General features: G+C 35.9%; 1 protein-coding gene across 16 annotated transcripts in view; it reads right to left on the reverse strand.

Annotated features, from left to right (window-relative positions):
• TCF12 (transcription factor 12) overlaps positions 1 to 20,034 on the reverse strand; it is a 386,564-nt gene that overhangs the window by 234,966 nt on the left and 131,564 nt on the right. For 14 of the 16 annotated variants that reach the window (XR_009601208.1, XM_042252404.2, XM_027971798.3 and 11 more), the window contains one exon: positions 9,016 to 9,089. Coding sequence is in view for 14 of the 16 variants with exons in the window: in XM_042252404.2 (XP_042108338.1) it covers positions 9,016 to 9,089 (74 nt within the window). In the remaining 2 variants the exon portion in view is untranslated. Of the gene's footprint in view, positions 1 to 1,122; positions 1,185 to 9,015; positions 9,090 to 20,034 lie in introns of all 16 variants that reach the window. The other 2 variants (XM_060417882.1, XM_027971799.3) reach the window with 1 other exon arrangement.

The following is a 20,034-nucleotide window of genomic DNA, read 5'->3' on the forward strand; positions in this document are numbered from 1 at the left end:
CCTGGGTCAGGAAGATCCCCTGTTGAAGGGAATAGCTACCCACTCCAGTATTCTTGCCTGGAGAATTCTGTGGACAGAGGAACCTTGCAGGCCACAGTCCATGGTTTGCAAAGAGTTGGACACGACTGAGTGGCTTTCACTTTTCACTTTCGGGTCTCTTCTGAACTATAGCCAGTGTGATATGGTCCAAAAGGACAGTAATTTAAAATCATACTGCTTGGTTACTAGTCTTGGGTGCTTAATATTTGGTTAGCTATCTACCTTCTCTGACCCCCAGTTTCTTCACCTCTAGAATGATGACTTTTCAAATGGTTTCTTGATAAGCTGGTATGAAGCTTCAAAAGGTAATATGTGAAAAGTTCTAAACCATACAGTGACAAATGGTGTTGTAAATATTGTTATTAATTAAAACAGACTAAGCAAATCTAAAGATGTAGCCTGCCAGAATCTACCCTCCATTATTTTTTCATGAATAAGAAACATCTAAATTTACAGAAAATAATTAAAAATCTGTCCAAAAAATTACAAAAAGGAACAAAGAAGAGATTCAAAGATTAACTTGTTTTGACTCTCATTTGTTAACTTTAAAGACAACACTGGGATAAAAAAAGAGAGAATCATAAAGATCAATCCTGATAAAGATGTTATTTCATAGACAAACAAAGTTAAATGAAATTTATAATGAGGTGAGAAACTGACCTGCTAGCCCAAAAGATCTATGGTAGAACATCTCAACAGACACTGTCCCTGGAAGAATAGCTAAACTGAAAAAACAGAAGGTCTGACTAGCTTAAAAATGGAAAAGTAGACAATCTGATAGCTATGTGATTCCTTTCACTTTAAATATCCACTAGCAAGAAATTTAAAGGAGTGTATATCGTCTTAATCCAATTTTTTTTCTTAACCAAAAACATTAAGATCATAATTTACAGGCAGGTATTGTTTTGAATAAGAACATGAGTAACAAACAAAATTTTCTCTCATGGGTTTATCTGAACCTAACTTTAAGACACACCTTTTTCTCACCCATAGTTTTCTTCATGTTCAGAACATTCAGAAGGAGCAGTTACATAACAAAACAGATTAATGGGAACATAGATGCAATATATAGAAAACACTTACTTTAATTCTCTGTCCCTCCTGTCTTGCTTTGCTATTTAACTGCTTCATCTCGTGTTTTGTACCTGAGATCAAGAGGCATAAAATACTATTTCAAAATTTGTGTGTCCTTTCTAATTATTGCATTTGATCTCATAGTAGCTATAAAACCTATACCATTTTCCCGTTCAAAAATAAAAACAACTGCAAACAGAAAACAGTCTAGAAAATATATGTGTTCTAAGGGAGAAAACTTCATTACCCATCAATACTGACAAATGGGGGACAATGAGAAAAAACTGTTTTTTTATTCACACAACTAGATTTTCCCATTTATAAGGGAAGCTATTTATCAAAATCAAACAATCTGGTAGTGGTATAACACAACCACAGCTAACTTGTCAAAACCTAAATAAAACACATGGAGTTTAATTCAGGAGTCATCATTCTCTGGGGGGAGTGAGTCTACATGATTTTGTATCTTTCTCAGTCACTAACTGTGCCAGTTTCCTTTTCCTTTGTGATATCTCTTCTCTTTCAATTATTTTGTGATCTTAATCCTATTATCTCAACATAAGCCTTATTTCATTACAAGTGAGCTTGTGTAGTAACATCGAATCAGATCATCCAATCTCTTGTCACTTTTTCACTTTGAATCCATCTTTCATATCCAATGTATTGATCTTCATAAAACCCTTTGTGCCATTTCCCATGTCAAAGTCTATATTTAATTGGTTCTCTATTCCCCAAAGGATAGACTTTATTTCTTCTACAGAAAGGTTATCTGCCTTATCATACTAATCACCTACAAAGCAAGGGGTTATTTGGTATTTACTGCATTTGTGATTTCGGTGCCTCTGTAACTTGTGGTGCCATCATTCTATATTTCCAAAACGTTGTCTTCCTTTCCACCTTATTTGCGCAAGTACTGTTTCTCCTACAGTATTCTATTCAAACATTTCCTATTCTAGTACGTCTTTCCTGACCACCCAAATTTCTCCCTCTCCTGTAATCTCATGGTACTCAATGAAATTATCTTGGTAATTAGTTATTCGTTGCCTAATTAAAGCTTTTCACTGTGGCCTTAGAGAGTTAAAGTTCTATAGTTTACTTAAAATAAATATTACTTGTATTACTAATCTTATTTCCTGAACTCTAAGATACACGTCCATTCACTTAGGACATTGAAAAAAAACAAACAGTGTATCCACAAATCTCAGCATGGTAAAACTAGGGAACCACAGTAAATGCACGTTCCAAAAAGCAGCCAGACAACACTGTCATCCTTATTTACAAGCGTAATTCTCATGCCACTGTGCTCTAGTGGGAGAAGAAAACAACATGTTCTCTCTACTCCTAGATATTCCCAAGGCCTCTACTGTCAAGTGTAAATTAACTACACACCAAGTTCTCTCAAAACTTCACCCAGTATAACTCTTTCTGGGGTCAGAATTAACTCTATTTTTTTGTTTTGGATAGACAGCATATCAGGGGAACTATGCTTCTGTTGTGCCATATCTAACTTGCTACCCATCAAACTTCAGAGTGGCTCTTAGCCAAGCTATTCCATATATATGAAGGAACAGATATTGAATACCTGCTAAGAATGGAGAGAGCACTAAGGAAAATTCAGATCCCTTTAGCGACATCTGGCACAGTTCAGAAGTTGATAGAGAAGTAACATTAAACAAATACAGATAACCTTAAGGACTCATTTTAGTGTCTAGAATCTGAAAGCTCTATGTTTATTCTAGTTGAATTTTTAGTTATTTTTGCTTCCCTTAACCCAAGTACCCAATCGATGGATTTGTGTATGATGCTCAGAAGTCTATAACAACCTCTGAATCTTTGTACCCTAATATTTTCATTTTCTATTAATACCTGATCTGGTCAGTCAAGCTGCCATCCATGTATTTTCCTAACAAGTGACCTGAGAAATGACCGCTGGTGGTGCTTTTTAAATAAACTGAACCCTCATATCCCTTCAGGGCAACAGGTAGCACAAGCCACAATATGTATTACAATGAAAGACCTCAAAATATACCAACTATTTATCCTTCAACAGAAAGTTCCTGACATTATTTTGCGCTGAGTCATATACAGCCGCTAAACTAAGTATTTTAAAGCCAACTCATCACCACATAACTGGTTTTCCCCTTCTCCACTAATAGGTCTAAGTCCGGAACTGCAGTAAGGTAGTTATTATTAGTATCCACTCCACCCCATCCCCTCCACCAATGAAAAAAAGAAAAAAAGGTTTGAGGAGAAGAGAAGTAACGTGTCTAGAGTCATACAGCTAACAAACAGGAGAGCCAGAAACAGAGCACAGACATCTTGATTTCAACATTCAAGCTCTTAAATTCTGCGCTATTCTGTCTTACAAAACACTATACTTGCTAGGCAATTTTTTTTTTTTTAAATCAAATCATGTCCAATGTCTTCTTTAGAGATATCACTTGCAGATGCTCTTCTTTTTTCTCCTTTGCCCTCTCTCTTTTCCCATTCTTTTAGTATATGGCGGAAAATTTTAGATAATTCTTTGAGCTGGGAATACTAAGGGGGTCAAAAACACTAGCACAGAATTTAGAATACGTGAGTTCTAGGCCAGAATCTGTCATTAACTACGCAATGTTTCTAGCCAAATCTCATGTGTATTTTGTATCAGCAGCACACATCTCAATCTAGCCAAATCTTAAATTGTGTTAGTTTCCTCATTTAGGAAATAAAAAAGACTGGATATAAATACCGAACACACTTTCCAGTTTTGAAAATTCTACAATACTGCCAAATGGGGAGGGAAAAAAAGAGCAACACACACAACTATTTCATTCTGCAAACCACATTATAAAGAGAAGGTAAAACCATGGTAGAAATTTAGCAATTAGAAAAAAATAAGCACACAAACTCTACTCAGTTGAATGGTGTTTCTTTTCCAAAACAACCATCATGATGGATTATACGTAATTTGAAAATACTCATGATTAAACAGCCAGCTCTTGGTCATTGATGGTAGCTATAAATATAACTTCTATTAGTAGTGACTTATCAGTGAACTCATACCTTTTAAATTAAGGAATGCAAACTCTGTATCTTAGGAAAGAGTATCAACAAAAACTTCTCTTTCTTAAGAGCCCTCTCATAACCCCTAGACAGGATATAAACTTCAATGGTACAATAGCACTCTGAGCTCAGTCTAGGTTGGGGAGCAGAGCTTAAGATGGCAGGAAAACCAAGATGACACAGTCCCTTGGAATTTCCATAAATTAAAATGATCAAACATTTTGAAACAGAATTTGTACATGAGAAAATATAAGCACAAAAACACATAATGAAGTATTAGATATCTGGAGAAAATAATAATGCTGATAATAATAGTAGCTTTCATTTATCAATAAATAAAGTACTTCACAGCTATTACTGCATTCCATCTCTTCCAAAATCCTACAAAGTATGTGTAATATTACCGTAATTATAGACATTACAGACCTGAACCACAAAGAGATTATGTAATTTGCCCAGAGTCATGGGGTACAACTCTTTCGAGGCTGTGATCTTAAATAAAATACTTCACTAAGTAGTGTCGTCAATTAGAGCAATAATTTATAAGCACAGAAAAAAAGTCTATTACCATTAATTAATACAACCCTGCACTTCAAGCTTACATCAGTTTTGGTTCTTTTCCCTCCAAGGGGGAAGATCTTCAAACACAATCATTAGTATATCTAATGATTCTTCTTCAATTTGATTATGTTCAGCAAACATATAGAGCATTCATTATGTATAAAGTATGAGAAAGACTAAAACTTTTATATCAAAGCTTGACAGAAGATTCCTGCTTTCTCAAGAAAGAAATTGAAAGGGAAAGGAAATCAATTTTACATCCTTTACAAATCTAAAAGAAGTAAAAGTAATTAAGCATGACTGAATCAGGCAATTCTTATTCATTACACTTACAATACAGCATATCTGCAAATGTATTCATTCACTTAAATGTTTGTTACAAACAGATCTAGTTGATAAATTTTGACATATATAATTAAGAGTCAACACTTATAGAACACTCACTATGTACCAGACACTGATCTAAACAATCTACTGATCTAAGCACCTCTTTTTGTACGTGTATCTCTTTTAATTCTCACAATTACCTTATAAAGTAATTATTATTAGTCCCCTTTCACAGATGAGTAAACTGAGGTACAGTGAATTTAAGTAACTTGCCCAGAATCACACATGTAGTAAGTGGCAGAGCTGGGACTCACACCCAGGCAGTCTGGCTCCAGAGTATGTGCTCTTAATCACTGCCTTCAAAGAAGAGGGGAAAAATCTGAAACTAGAATAAATCAGTAACACTGTAGAAAATAAGAAAAATCATAATATTCTCTGGCCTTTACACCTGGTTAGAAATGTCAAATATAGAAAACATTCATATGCAGCAAAGGAACTCATTCATTATATCTCTGCCCATGTCTAACTTAACTGAGATTAATCATCCCTTTCAGTCTCTTGTGCTTTAAATTCAATCACACCTTCACAGATTTTTGAAACTAGAAGTGCTATTCAATCATCTTCATGCTTTTATCTGTTCACGTGCATGTTTTTGTTCTGCACAGGTGGGGAGTAGGTCAACAGTGCAGAAACCAGAACTCTAATAAAGATAGAGGAGGCTGAGAGAGATACCACAAATATTGTGTTACTTCCCTTCAAGTATCTTAAACATGTTCTGTCCCATCTTCACATTTCCTAAGAAATGTCTACCATTTCCTCCATAACCATTATTAGGCATGGTGTTTATTTCTGTGTCTGCTTAACAAAAACTCTGCAGTGAATGATGTGCAGTGGGTAGTTTTGGTAACTAGAAACTCAACCAATCACTTGTACCCTATGAGGCTACTTTTCTGGTAGATTTGGCAAAAAAAAAAAAAAGGGCAGACACACCAGAAAGAGCCTTACTGGAGTGACTTTTTTTACTTGTGAAAGAACAGGCAGAAGGCTAACACAGGATAAGAAGTTTGTGGGCTCTTAACCATAAAATGCCAGTGGAACTCATGCATCAAGTTTACTGGAGCAGAATGGTATCTTCATTAGAATTAAAGTCAGGACTTATTAGCCAAAAAGTATAAACAGCAAAAATTCTCCTTGGAAAGTTGTTAAATAAATATTGAGCTAAACCTTCATGAAATTTTGCACAGCCAATCTTGCCTAAAACTCATAGTTAATACAGTATTAATAGCTTTTGCTGTTTTACAGTACTGCAAAATTTCTTTCTTTCTTATAGTTTTGAGTCGGGAATGGAGGAAAACAGCAACTCAGATAGTCAAATCCATCTAAATTAAAAGCATATGCTTCACAACTCCACCAAACTACTCATTCTGCCGTTTTTACAAACCTTTTTATCACGAAAGGAAAATTAAAATTTTTTTCCATCAGTAATGTAAAATCAAATTGTTTATTTAAATGATGTAACTTTTTATGAAGGAAATGTGTTACTTATACAATTTGGTAAAGTCTAAAAAATCTCATTTACATAATTTCTACAAAGGTATCTAATATTTCACAAAAGTTTAAACTGACTTGCTAATTTTATTCACAATGTGTCAAAACTAGCTTTTAGCCAAAGTCATTATTTATTTCTAAATTTTAAAAACTCAACCTATTAAAATATTCAGAAGAATTAAGTATTTTGTTCAACTGAAATTTCTATTAACAAACTTATATTCATCTATACTTATGATTAATAAAAACATGGTCAAGATGGTGGAAGATATTTAACAGTAAAACTAAAAAAGCTGAAAATACTCTTAAAAAGGAGGTTGAAGGCAGTTGCACAGATAGCCTTAAATGTCTCTCTCCTTGGTGAGAAGACTTCAGGAGATAGATAAATGTTTTGAAATTATAAATAAAATTCAACATCTTGACTAACTCAGAATCATGACTAGGATAAATAGAAGAAAGTTACTGGAAGAGTAGATTTTACCAGGAACAAAAAGAAAGAAGGGTAGTAAATCCCTGCTCTATCTGATCACTCAGCAGATGAGTAGGGGGAAAAAAATGTGTGTGTGTGATATGCGTGTATGTGTGGTTCTATGGGGTATCTTGAGATTTATCTGGATTTTTATAATAGAAAACTACTATAAAAATCAATTTAACTTTTCACTGTACATAATATACACTGGAAAAAAATTAAGAGTAAAAAACAGCATTTCAATTTGACCTACAGATCAAATAGCAAAAAGAAAAGCAAGATTTGCTTTGAAGTACATTTCTAAAGGAAAACTTAATTTCAGGAAGATAAAATACATAAATGTTTGAATATATTATTGACTTCCCTGGTGGCTCAGATGGTAAAGCGGCTGTCTACAATGTGGGAGACCCAGGTTTGATCCCTGGGTTGGGAAGATCCCCTGGAGAAGGAAATGGCAATCCACTCCAATACTACTGCCCGGAAAATCCCATGGACAGAGGAGCCTGGTAGGCTATAGTCCATGGGGTCGCAAAGAGTTGGACACAACTGAGCGACTTCACTTTAAAAAGAAAAGCAAGATTTGCTCTGAAGTACATCTCTAAAGGAAAACTTAATTTCAGGAAGATAAAATACATAAATGTTTGGAAATATTATTAAGGTCTCTTCTCTTAGAATCCTATTTGTACTCAAGTAGAAAACTTGAAAGTGAAGTAAGGTACAAAGGCACCATTTAATGCATATTAAGAAATAACATGATATCACACAGCAACTCAAGGCTTAGAAAGAAAATAATCCATTATTAACTAACAAGTAGTACTGTGTCCTCCAATATATAAAATTGCTACTTCAAAATCAAAATAGGAAACATATTTCAAATTCACAGTATTACCCAAAAAATAAAAAATTTTTAAAGGTGGAAGGAAATTGGGACACCAGCCACAGATAAAATACCACGTCTAAGATTAAGCAGCAAGTTCAAAGCAGAGTCAGTAGTAGATCCTATGATACCCAGAACAGTGGTGTTTATACCACAACCCAGCTTTTGCAGCACTGATTCCAGAAAAGTAAACACTAAAACCGATGTTCAACAGTCTCTCTCTCTGTCTAGTTATTTGGATTCCACTTGGATATTCCAGTTCTTCTCCAAAGTATTTAAAATAAACATTTACAGCCAAAGAAAACAGTAAAACCACATACTTTAATAAGTATTTTTATTCAGCATTTTTCAATGCAAAACAGTGTAACCCATATGGAGACTATGAATTCCAATCACATTATTCATGTTATCTTCCATTTATACCAATCTAATTCTGGAGTTAAGTACCCATAAATTTTGTGCTTGTCTATTTTTTCTAGGTTAATTCTGAGGGAAATAAACAGTTCATCATTTTTCAAAGTGTGACTCTTTAGAAAAGGTATCTCTTAACCTCAGCAATTTACTATGGAATCTGGGAGCACAGCACTTAATTTTACTGCCAACTCTTTGGTCTACTTTTCAATCTCTCAGTCGCATCTTTTAAAGTTCAGGGGGATTTTTTGTTTTGTTTTCTTAATTGTTAGAAAAGGCTCTAACCTTTTACCCTTTCATTGTGTAGAGTGTTAATTTGGTCTAAAGTTGGTACTTTGAGAGCTCTCAAAGCAAATAAATATAAGAAGAAAAATGATGATCTTTGGAGAATACTTAGTGAGGCATTCCAAGCTCTTCCAACTTTAGTAAAAGGTATTATAAGTAGTTAAGGTGTAGAATAACACCAAAAATAATTATTTGTAGGAGACAAAATAAACTCCCAAAGTGTAACAGTTAATGGAAAGAAGTGAAGGTACTGGGTATTCTCCCATAAAATAAGATAATCTTTACTTCTCTTAAGATACAGAATTCATATATGAAAGAACTTACTTATTCTGCCCAATTATCTTTATAGTTTTGATCAAGGGTTAATGAGCAAACTTACTCTAGATGAGTCATAAGAAGGACTTGGTTGACCACTTGTTCCCCAAGATGTCGTACCTCCTCGTTCATCCATACCTAAGGAGAGAAGAAAGTACACAACATAAATCCAAGAGGATACTATGATGGGTTTTGTTTGGTACAGCAGAGACTACAATTCAGTGAGTGGTATCTGCATTTGATTGGAACTGTCTGTGTATCAATCTTTGTCTCAGAAATCTGCAGAAATAAGTCATTTAGGAGTATCTTTATCACTGCTGTATACAATGCTCTAGAGCTTCCCTGGTGGCTCAAATGGTAAAGAAGCTGCCTGCAATGCAAGAAACCCAAGTTCAATCCCTGGGTCGGGAAGATCTCCTGGAGAAGGGAATGGCAATTCACTTCAGTATTCTCGCCTGGAGAATCCCATGGACAGAGGAGCCTAGAGGGCTACTGTCCATGAGGTCGCAGAGTTGGACATGACAGAGCGACTAAGCATGCATGCACATGCACACTCACACATACAGCTCTATATGCACTGCAGAATTTTAGAGCCAATATAGGTCTTTGAACACTTTCAAACAAAGGATCATTTAGGTCTCTCTACCTGTGCACCCATTCTAAGAGTAGACGAAATCTCACTTTCAAAGTTTAGCACTGCCTCCATGAAAATATGAAGTCAATAAAGGTTAGAAAATGAAGCAAGTTAAACAATTGCTCAAGCTAATAAACTGGTTTCTATCAAAGCACTCAGTATTCTTAACTGAAGATATCAAACTAAATCAAGCTATTTCAAACCATATCATATCAACATTAATGATATTAAAATGATGTGACAACTTATCCTAAGAAAATCTCCCCAAAAATCTGATCCTAAATGAGTAGATCCACTCTTAGGAAAAGTGCAAAGGAAAACTCAATGCGAGAAGGATAAGTTACCATGAACAACGGAACAATTCACTGTTCTCCTTAATAGACTTTCTGAAGTTTTGGTGCCATTATTTTCATCGTCCAACCAACCTCCAGAAAAAGCTGAAAGAATTGGAGATCTCTCAATCTAGCCATTTATCCCTTTTCTGTTTTGAGAACAGTCTTTCTTATCCTTGACACTTTCCCAATCCTTTCTGACCTTCTTTCTATGGTGAAATACAAATGCTTGGCTTTTTTTGCTTCATTCTTGCATGAGGAACTCTAGATGCTACAAAGACAGCTTTTTATTAAGTTTAGAACCTCTTTTTCTTAAAAAAAATAGAAAAGGAAAAAAAATCCTTGATGTCTTCTGAGATTTAGGTGAGAAGTAGTCTGAACTAAGTTAAATATTACAAATTCTCCTGTAACTAACCACAAGCCCCAGGGCTCTTTCATACAGACGAAATTGTCATTTAAGTATTAGGTGACAACAGGAAGGAAAGGAAGTCAGTACCCAAAGTGGAATACACTAATTACTAATTCATGTAATAGGCCCCTAATTTATTGTTTTTATGATTCTGTATTTCCTACATCAAAAGCAATATAGAGAAAAGATGGGCACTACTACAAATAGCACACCAAACATAATTTCAAATGAAAAAGAAGCTTTGAAAACACACAGATTACATGGAGGAAAAAAAAAAAAAGTGTCCTGTTCATTCTTGGAGAATTCCCAGTAAAATTCTAGATTTACTTCTACAAGTTCATTTAAAGAATACCAAGAATATTCTTGATATAAGAATACAAGAATAAAGAATACAAGAATATCATGTAAAAACACACTGTTACCATCTCTTCAGTATCCATTTATCTGTGATCCGTTTTCCAAACATTTTAGATATGATTCCAATCAGACTCAATCTAAGACAAAGACTACTACTGATCTATAAAATCCATTAATATAAAACTACTTATGAAATTGCATATAACTTTAGGAAAAGTTTTATTTAAAAAGATCATACTTTCCATTTGTGACTTTTTTCTACATGTGTTACGATTTTTAAAATATCATGTAGCAAAAGTAAAATATGAACGTAAACTGGTTCCTAAAAACAGGTTCTCAAATATTTGTACACCCATAACTCATAGGAGCATTATTTACAATAGCCAAAATGTGGAAGTAAGTTCAACATCATTGACAGATGTATGGATAAACAAAATGTGGTATATACATACAATATAATATTATTCAGTTTAAAAAGAAAGGAAATCCTTAACATTGCGTTAAGTGAAATAAGCCAATCACAAAAGGACAAATACGGTTTGGTTTCACTTACGTAAGACACCTAGAGCAGACAAATCTACAGAAACAGAAAACAGAATGGTGGGCCTGGAGGCGGGATGACTTCCACTGAACATTTAGAACATGGAAGACAAACTTATTTTGATGATCCTATTCTAATGAAAATAATTCATTTTATGATTCTGAACTGTCATATCAAATAATTAAATATGAGGGCTATGTGTTATTTTCAATACATTTATTTTTTAAAAAGAGGAAAAATAGGAGCCTGCTATTGAAAACATCTCAGACAAAATGTTAAAGTCATTAGTAAGATTTTGAGAAAACACATATTTAATTTTCATCATGTGACACTAACTACTTACTCAACATGTAAGAAGAGCAAAGATTAAACGAAATGGTAATTAATTGAGCCATGAACTAAAGAGTACTGCATACCAGTGATACTAAACATGTAGAGGACTCAAAAGATGCTATAGAATTCAAAGGATCGGCTAGGGTTTAAACTTAGAGCTCTGTAGCTTTATTGTTAAATGTATCCAGACTCTGAGTAGAAGAAGGTCGTGGCTGGCACTGACAAAGCAAGAGTCATCCTTTAGCACAATGACTCCTTTCTGCTGAAGACAATAGCTGTACAAACTGAAATGTAACAGGAATAATAAACTTTCCAAAGCATCAGCCATAAGACCAAGGTAACCAAGAACCAAGAAATTAAACACAGAAAACAAACAACAGAGAAACTGATCAAAATCTGAAAAATTACTTATCAACAAGAAAATACACCATAGTTGTAATACAGTAATTAGAAGGGAAACATTTCTATTAAGATATGCCTGAACCACCATTGCCATATATTTTTCTTTCCTTCCTATTTCTAGCCTACACATGCCAATTCAACAAATTCTGATATGCTAGTGCCTCAACTGACAGATTAAAATGGTAGATCCAACAGAAAATTTAGCAATAATTAAGTAGAAACACTTCTGAGTTTTGCTTAACTTTCTAATCCACTTATTCTATTTCTATTCAACAAAATTAAAAAAGGTTAACCAATAATTTAACTAATGCAGAGATTTAAACGACACTTTTTTATCTTTTATATACAGAATCTAAGTACCTGCTTTTCTGAATGGAACCAATTAAAATCCAATATATATTTTGATTCCATGTGTCTCAATATAAAAGGCATACTATTTTATTTAGTATTTTCCAGTAAAGAGCAAACATTACATTTTAGACCCAGTATCTAAAAACACTGGTTTGTGAATTAAATGCAACAATCTGCTTCTTTCTTTTGTAAAACATTCAATACAAAAAGTAATTGAAAGCAAATCATAAATTACTATATATACAGGTACTTCCCGAAGAAGTGGGCCTGGGCCTTCTGGCCTGGGAACCTGAAGAAGGAATAAAAGGTGTAACCAAAGTTTTGAGATGGCAGAGAGCAAGACTCATGAGGAGAAAGTAAAACATCTAGTGTTAATTTCTTTTCTATGAAGGACTCAGATACCAGTCTGCTTGCTTCTTCTCCACTCCACCACCATTTTCTACTGAAAGCATTCCCTTTCTTGAGTCAATATAAACTTATGTCACAGCTTCTATCCCACTCCTTTCATTTTCCTAGCACAAAGTATTAGAGACTTCTCTAAGTTTTTAACAATGAGCAAAAACTGGAAACGAGTTTTTTTTTTAATTACTGACTTGTTTTATACCCTATATGCCTGTTTCCCATCTCGCCATCTGGGCCCCCAGAGTATCAAACAGTACACAGTTTGTGTATATAAAGCATTATTCAAGGCTTAGTGAGTGAGGCTCAGACAAGAAATGCCTGGAGGTAAAAGAGGTGAATGACAAGTAGAGCTGCTGACCAGCTCCTCTCCCACCTGTCACCACCAGACCTACATCACCTAGACTCTTTCACCCTAGACTACAAGGAGGGTAAAGGGAGAAACAGGTCTAGACCTGGAAAATATTTCAGGTACTGGTGGGGAGTCTAGCGAACAGAGGACTGAAAGGGAAAGGAGTACAATACAAAGAATATCCCTGCAGCAAAACTGCAAGAAGTCAACACAGCCACTTGGCCTGGTATTATGCCAGAGAGCTTATCCTTGTGGGAAAGGGACATATATAAAGTTGGGAGGAAGGGCACAGGAGATGATTGTATACTTTTCTGTCTACGTCACACACACAGAGCTTTCAGTAGCCCTGACATCAAGTTTTTATTCTAGCAAATAAAATGTACTTCAAAAATACCAAATCCCAACACTGTTATAAATAAGGAAAAGACAATATACTTTTGTAGGATTGCCATCTGCTATAGGGTGATTCAATAGATAATGTGATAAAAGAAACCTGCCTAGAGATAGCTATGTCAGATACCGAAAGCCATGGATGTATCGGTTCAGTATTTCTTCACTCAATGTTATCTGCAGAGTAATGATATTCCTTTAGATCAGACTCAAAGGCTGCAATCAATTGTAAAATAATATACACTTAAAAACCTACCATCATTTTTATTATATTTTTTTTAAATTTTAGATACTTGTGAAGTAAATCTACTGATATGTTTGTCCAGAAACTCACTGTGAAACAGAAACAACTAGAATATAAAAGCAAACCTTTGATTTTATGCTACAAATGCATGAAAAAAAATAAGATAGAAAAGCTATGGAAATGTAGAAATTGTAAATGTAGAAATTGTAAAGATATTTAGAGAAGACCTTCTGCTTCATAGGCATACACATGGCTTACAGAAGCATTTATTTTACTAATAAAAACTTGAGCTTCTATACAATGAATTGTCAAATTAGAAAGTTTGATTCTTTTTAAAGTATGCAAGAGGGCTTCCATGGTGGCTCAGTGGTAAAAAAATTCACCCGCCAATGCAAGAGACATGGGTTTGATCGCTGATCCAGGAAGATCCCACAAGCCAAGGAGCAACTAAACCCATGGGCCACAACTATTAAGCCTGTGCTCCAGGCTGTGCTGGAGAGCTCAGAACCTTCCTGTGCTCCAGAGCTCAGGAACTGCAACTGCTGAGCCCATGCGCCCCAACTACTGAAGCCTGCGTGCTCTAGAGCCTGTGTTCCACAATGAGAGAAGCCGGTGCACTACAGTTGGAGTAGCCTCTACTTGCTGGAATTAGAGAAAAGCCCACGCAGCAATGAAGACCCAAGCACAGCCCAAAATTAATAAAACATGCAAGAAAATAAGATCAGTAAAAAGATATGAAGGAATGATCTTTTTAGCTCATCTTTAAAATTTAATCACAATTTCTGTCTGGTATTGATGAGAACAAAGATTTACAAGCAGGGATATTCTAGTGCCAAAGTACACTAGAATAAGATAATTAAGCATAACTGATTTCAATAAAATGACTTATTTTGAAAATAACTTTCAAATAGTGATTTTTGCTATGCTATTTTTACTAGCCACATCACTCTATATAAATGTCCTGTAAATCTACAATTAAACAGGGCATTAACAGTGATTTAATCAATGATTTAAGAATAGAAGATCAAAAGGAAAAAGGTAGATGACCAAAAGGCAGGTCTATCTGTTTAGGAAAAATTAAAGAACTGCCTAATGCCCAGGGAGTGAAAGAAACTAAGTTTTCAGAGGGCAAGCAGGTATTTTATACCACCTTTAGAACTATCTAGTGACCTGATATACTGAGGATTTGCTCTGATTGTCTAAAGAGCCATTCTAACCCTGACAAAGATCTTGAGCTACCTCCAAACCTCCTCTAAACTAGCTGGCTGTCAAACTTCTGGAAACAAGGCCCTCTTAGTGCATCTGAGAAGCAACTGCAGTACTCCTCTGTAGTCTGAACAATGAAGCCCCACACCTAAACAACAATAACATATATTTTCTTCAATAGAGGCACAAAAGAAGTTGCCTCAAAAAAAAGGCCCAATGCCTCTTCTCCAACTCTGGATAAGTCTCAGCCAGAAATGTCCCTATTAGTTCCACAATGATACAATCCCATTAGATTTACCTTGCAAACAGTTCTAAAATCTGACTCACTATTTTTAACATGATCATCTTAGTCTGAGTCACCATCATCTCTACCTGTATCGTGGCAACAGTGTTTTGAAAAGTCTCCCTGCTTCTTGGCCCTGCAACAGTGTGTATTCTCTACATAGGAACTAGAAAAACCTTTTCAATACAACTCAAATTCTGTCAATCCTATGTTCAAAATCTACTCATCTCATTCAGTATTAAATCCACTGGTCAATAATGTTTCAAAGTTTCCACTTCCCACCTCTCTGACTTCATCTCCTACTATTCATTCTCTTCAGTTCAGTTCAGTTTAGTTCAGTTCAGTTCAGTCGAGTCGCTCAGTCATGTCGGACTCTTTGAGACCCCATGAACTGCAGCACGCCAGGGCTCATTGTCTATCATCAGTTCCCAGAGTTCACTCAGACTCACGTCCATCGAGTCAGTGATGCCATCCAGCCATCTCATCCTCTGTCGTCCCCTTCTCCTCCTGCCCTCAATCCCTCCCAGCATCAGTCTTTTCCAATGAGACAACTCTTCGCATGAGGTGGCCAAAGTACTGGAGTTTCAGCTTTAGCATCATTCCTTCCAAAGAAATCCCAGGGCTGATCTCCTTCAGAATGGACTGGTGGGATCTCCTTACAGTCCAAGGGACTCTCAAGAGTCTTCTCCAATACCACACTTCAAAAGCATCAATTCTTTGGCACTCAGCCTTCTTCACAGTCCAACTCTCACATCCATACATGACCACAGGAAAACCATAGCCTTGACTAGACAGACCTCAGTCGGCAAAGTAATGTCTCTGCTTTTGAATATACTATCTAGGTTGGTCATAACTTTTCTTCCAAGGAGTAAGCGTCTTTTAATTTCGTGGCTGCAGTCACCATCTGCAGTGATTTTGGAGCCCAAAAAAATAAAGTCTGACACTGTTTCCACTGTTTCCCCATCTATTTCCCATTAAGTGATGGGACCGAATGCCATGATCTTCGTTTTCTGAATGTTGAGCTTTAAGCCAACTTTTTCACTCTCCTCTTGCACTTTCATCAAGAGGCTTTTGAGTTCCTCTTCACTTTCTACCATAAGGGTGGTGTCATCTGTATATCCGAGGTTACTGATATTTCTCCTGGCAATCGTGATTCCAGCTTGTGTTTCTTCCAGTCCAGCATTTCTCATAATGTACTCGGCACAGAAGTGAAATAAGGAGGGTGACAATATACAGCCTTGACGCACTCCTTTTCCTATTTGGAACCAGTCTGTTGTTCCATGTCCAGTTCTAACTGTTGCTTCCTGACCTGCATATAGATTTCTCAAGAGGCAGGTCAGGTGGTCTGTATTCCCATCTCTCTCAGAATTTTCCACAGTTGATTGTGATCCACATAGCCAAAGGCTTTGGCATAGTCAATAAAGCAGAAATAGATGTTTTTCTGGAACTCTCTTGCTTTTTCCATGATCCAGCGATCACTCTTTTTCTTCAACTACATGGATCCCTGTTTTTGTTCAAGCATGCTCTCTCCTTAGGGCCTTGCCACTTGTTTTTCCTCTTCACAAAATGCTTCCCCAGATATCTGAATGGTCTGTTCCCCGAATTTCCTTCAGGTCTCTCTGTTTAAATGTTGTTATGGAGGGACATTACAATCTGGGTTTTTTCCCCCAGTACACTGACAGCTCCATGAAAATTCAGTGTTTCATGTTTGGTGCCTGGAACAATGCCTGACAAACAGTAATCACTAACAAACATTTGTGGAAGAAATAAATGTATCAAGCAGAATAATCAGTTTAATAAAAGTGGGGGTGAAGCTGGTTCCCTATTTGTTAGCTTATCATTCTTAATTAGACAATAATCAAAACCAACATTCTAAATATTTATATTGAACAGTAGTTTGAAAATAACAGTAAGAAGCAATTAGGCTATAAATGACTCAATCAACTCGACAGCAACTAACTCCAAAGAACAAAAATTATTTTAAAAGTTATAGAGAAACCTAAATCCTCATTAGGCTTGGTAGCTAAACAACACACAGACATTAAATATCATAGCTCTGAAATGAACTCATCATATGTCCTTCAAAAAATCATTCTGTATTCACTATAGTACTGCCTAAAGTATATTGTTACAAAAGGAAGTCTAAATAAAAACTATTCCCAGAAGTTTCATAGGCAGCATGATGTTGAGACATTTACAAATGTGGTTAGAAATGTAGTGACTCTCTGAAATTTGCTAACACATCTTTCATATTCCCTTAACCAGTTACTCAGCTTCCCTGGTGGCTCAGAGGTTAAAGCGTCTGCCTCTAATACGGGAGACCTGGGTTTGATCCCTGGGTTGGGAAGATCCCCTGGAGAAGGAAATGGCAACCCACTCCAGTATTCTTGCCTGGAGAATCCCATGGACGGAAGTCACAAAGAGCTGGACACGACTGAGCGACTTAACTAACTTAACTTAACCAGGTACTCACTGGATTAATTTCTACCTCAGCAATATTTTGAGTAACTATCCCTTGTTCTCACATATACAGTGCTCTGGTTGAGATCCTATACACTGTCTATTTTCCTATTATGTTCCATTCCAATCCACAATTAACATTGCCAGCACACTTATCTTGCTATAAACATAAGCTGGATTACACCCATTCACTTTTCAAATATGATCCGTCATTTCCTCAGAAATAACACTCACACTTCTATGTATGGCATGCTTCAAAATGGCCTCAATTCACTTTTTCAGCTTCAGTACATACTATATCCCTCAGAAAACTCAATGCTCCAGCCTCAACAAGACATTAATCACTCCCCACGTATACCATAACTTGTCACACATTCATTTTCTACTCCTACTGTTTCCTAGTCCTAGAATACTCTCCCTTTTCTCTCACCTATTGAGTTTCTAATTACGAATCAGTCTAAGATAAAATGTCCCCTCCTCTGAGAAGTGTTCTCCATCAACTAAGTACTTCTTTTGTCTTCAACATTGATAGCCGTTTTTCATGAATATCCTACCAATAAAACTTTGTAACAGGAACACACCTTGTTCATCTCTATGTGCTTCTGGTACTTTGCAGAAGTGTGGCAATTTGCATTCAAATGTCTACTACGTGGTTAAGGAATATATAAAATCAGAGTATTCACATGACAATCTGTCATTAAGAATTTAGTAACTAAAGATGGGTTAAAAAAACTTCAATAAAGAAGAGGGATGTGTTACAATCTAAGTAGCTCTTTAAGAATTAGTAAAATAATATTATGTTAAAAGTATTATTTTTTAAAGCACACTGCAAATATGCTAGAAGAAATCTCAAAACTGAACTAGTGAGTTCAGCTTCCAACATGATACACTAAACTCCCACAGACAGCTACTATAAATTCCCAGAAAAAATATAAAAACTGACTGACTGACTGAACGGAAACAAACTACCTAAAGGCTCCACCTTAACAGTAAACCTAACAGGTCTACCAAGAGAATGAACAAAACTTGGCTGATTTTGGATGGAAATATAAACTTGGAAGAAGAGACCAGAATGAATTTTTCCTTTTAACAGCTTTTGTATGAGTTTCCCTAAAATTCAGTTCAGGTGAGTTTCCCATTTTAAAGCTTTATCCTGGAGGCAAGCAGCAGCCACAACATGCAGGAACTAAAATTTCAATAGAAAACTCACTGTCATTCTGAACAGAAGGAAAAGAGGACAGAACAGGACAACCATAATCACCAGGAAATAACGAAAGACTCCTAGAAAAGATGAGGCCCAAATCTTGGGCACGTCTCTGCTCTAGTCTTTGGTTGAGTCCTAATGTACACATCCATAGGGTACTTTGCAGCTGAGGCTAAAAGAATCAAATCAAAAAGCAGGTGCCAATCTCACGCAAGATAAAGAGTTTTCACTATGAGAGTCTAATCCAATTAATGGCTCACTAAAACAAAGAAATCAAAACTCCTTGGAGGAGCATGAAAGAAACCAACATTTCCACACCTAACATTCATAATATCTATGCAACCAGCCAAAATTCCTTGACAATGACATGTGACTCAATCTCAAAGAAAAAGATAATGAACAGAGGCCACTTTCAAGATGATCCAGATACTGAAATTTTCAGACAAGGAAATTAAATCAAATACCTTAACTATACCCAGTGAAATAAAGGACATTGGCTCTTAATGAATTAACAGACTGGAAATCTCAGAAAACATATACACAAAAAATCTAAAGTTTAGAAATAAAGATTACATTATCTGAAATCTTTAAAAACAGTTTTTGGATGGGTTTAAGAAAGGAAACAGGTGATAGAAGCAAGGCCCGATGCTGTAAAGAACAATATTGCATAGGAACCTGGAATGTTAGGTCCATAAATCAAGGCAAATTGGAAGCGGTCAAACAGGAGATGGGAAGAGTGAATGCTGACATTCTAGGAAATCATCAAACTAAAATGGACTGGAATGGATGAATTTAACTCAGATGACCATTATATCTACTACTGTGGGCAGGAATCCCTTAGAAGAAATGCTGTAGCCATCATGGTCAACAAAAGAGTCTGAAATGCAGTACTTGGATGCAATCTCAAAAACGACAGAATGATCTCTGTTTGCTTCCAAGGCAAACCATTAAATATCACAGATCCAAGCCTATGCCCCACCAGTAACACTGAAGAAGCTGAAAGTTGAACGGTTCTATGAAGACCTGCTGCTGCTGCTAAGTTGCTTCAGTCGTGTCTGACTCTGTGCGACCACATAGACGGCAGCCTACCAGGCTCCTCCGTCCTTGGGATTCTCCTGGCAAGAACACTGGAGTGAGTTGCCATTTCCTTCTCCAAGGCATGACAGTGAAAAGGGAAAATGAAGTC

The sequence above is a fragment of the Ovis aries genome, chromosome 7, assembly GCF_016772045.2.
Source record: "Ovis aries strain OAR_USU_Benz2616 breed Rambouillet chromosome 7, ARS-UI_Ramb_v3.0, whole genome shotgun sequence".
NCBI classification, from domain to species: domain Eukaryota; kingdom Metazoa; phylum Chordata; class Mammalia; order Artiodactyla; family Bovidae; genus Ovis; species Ovis aries.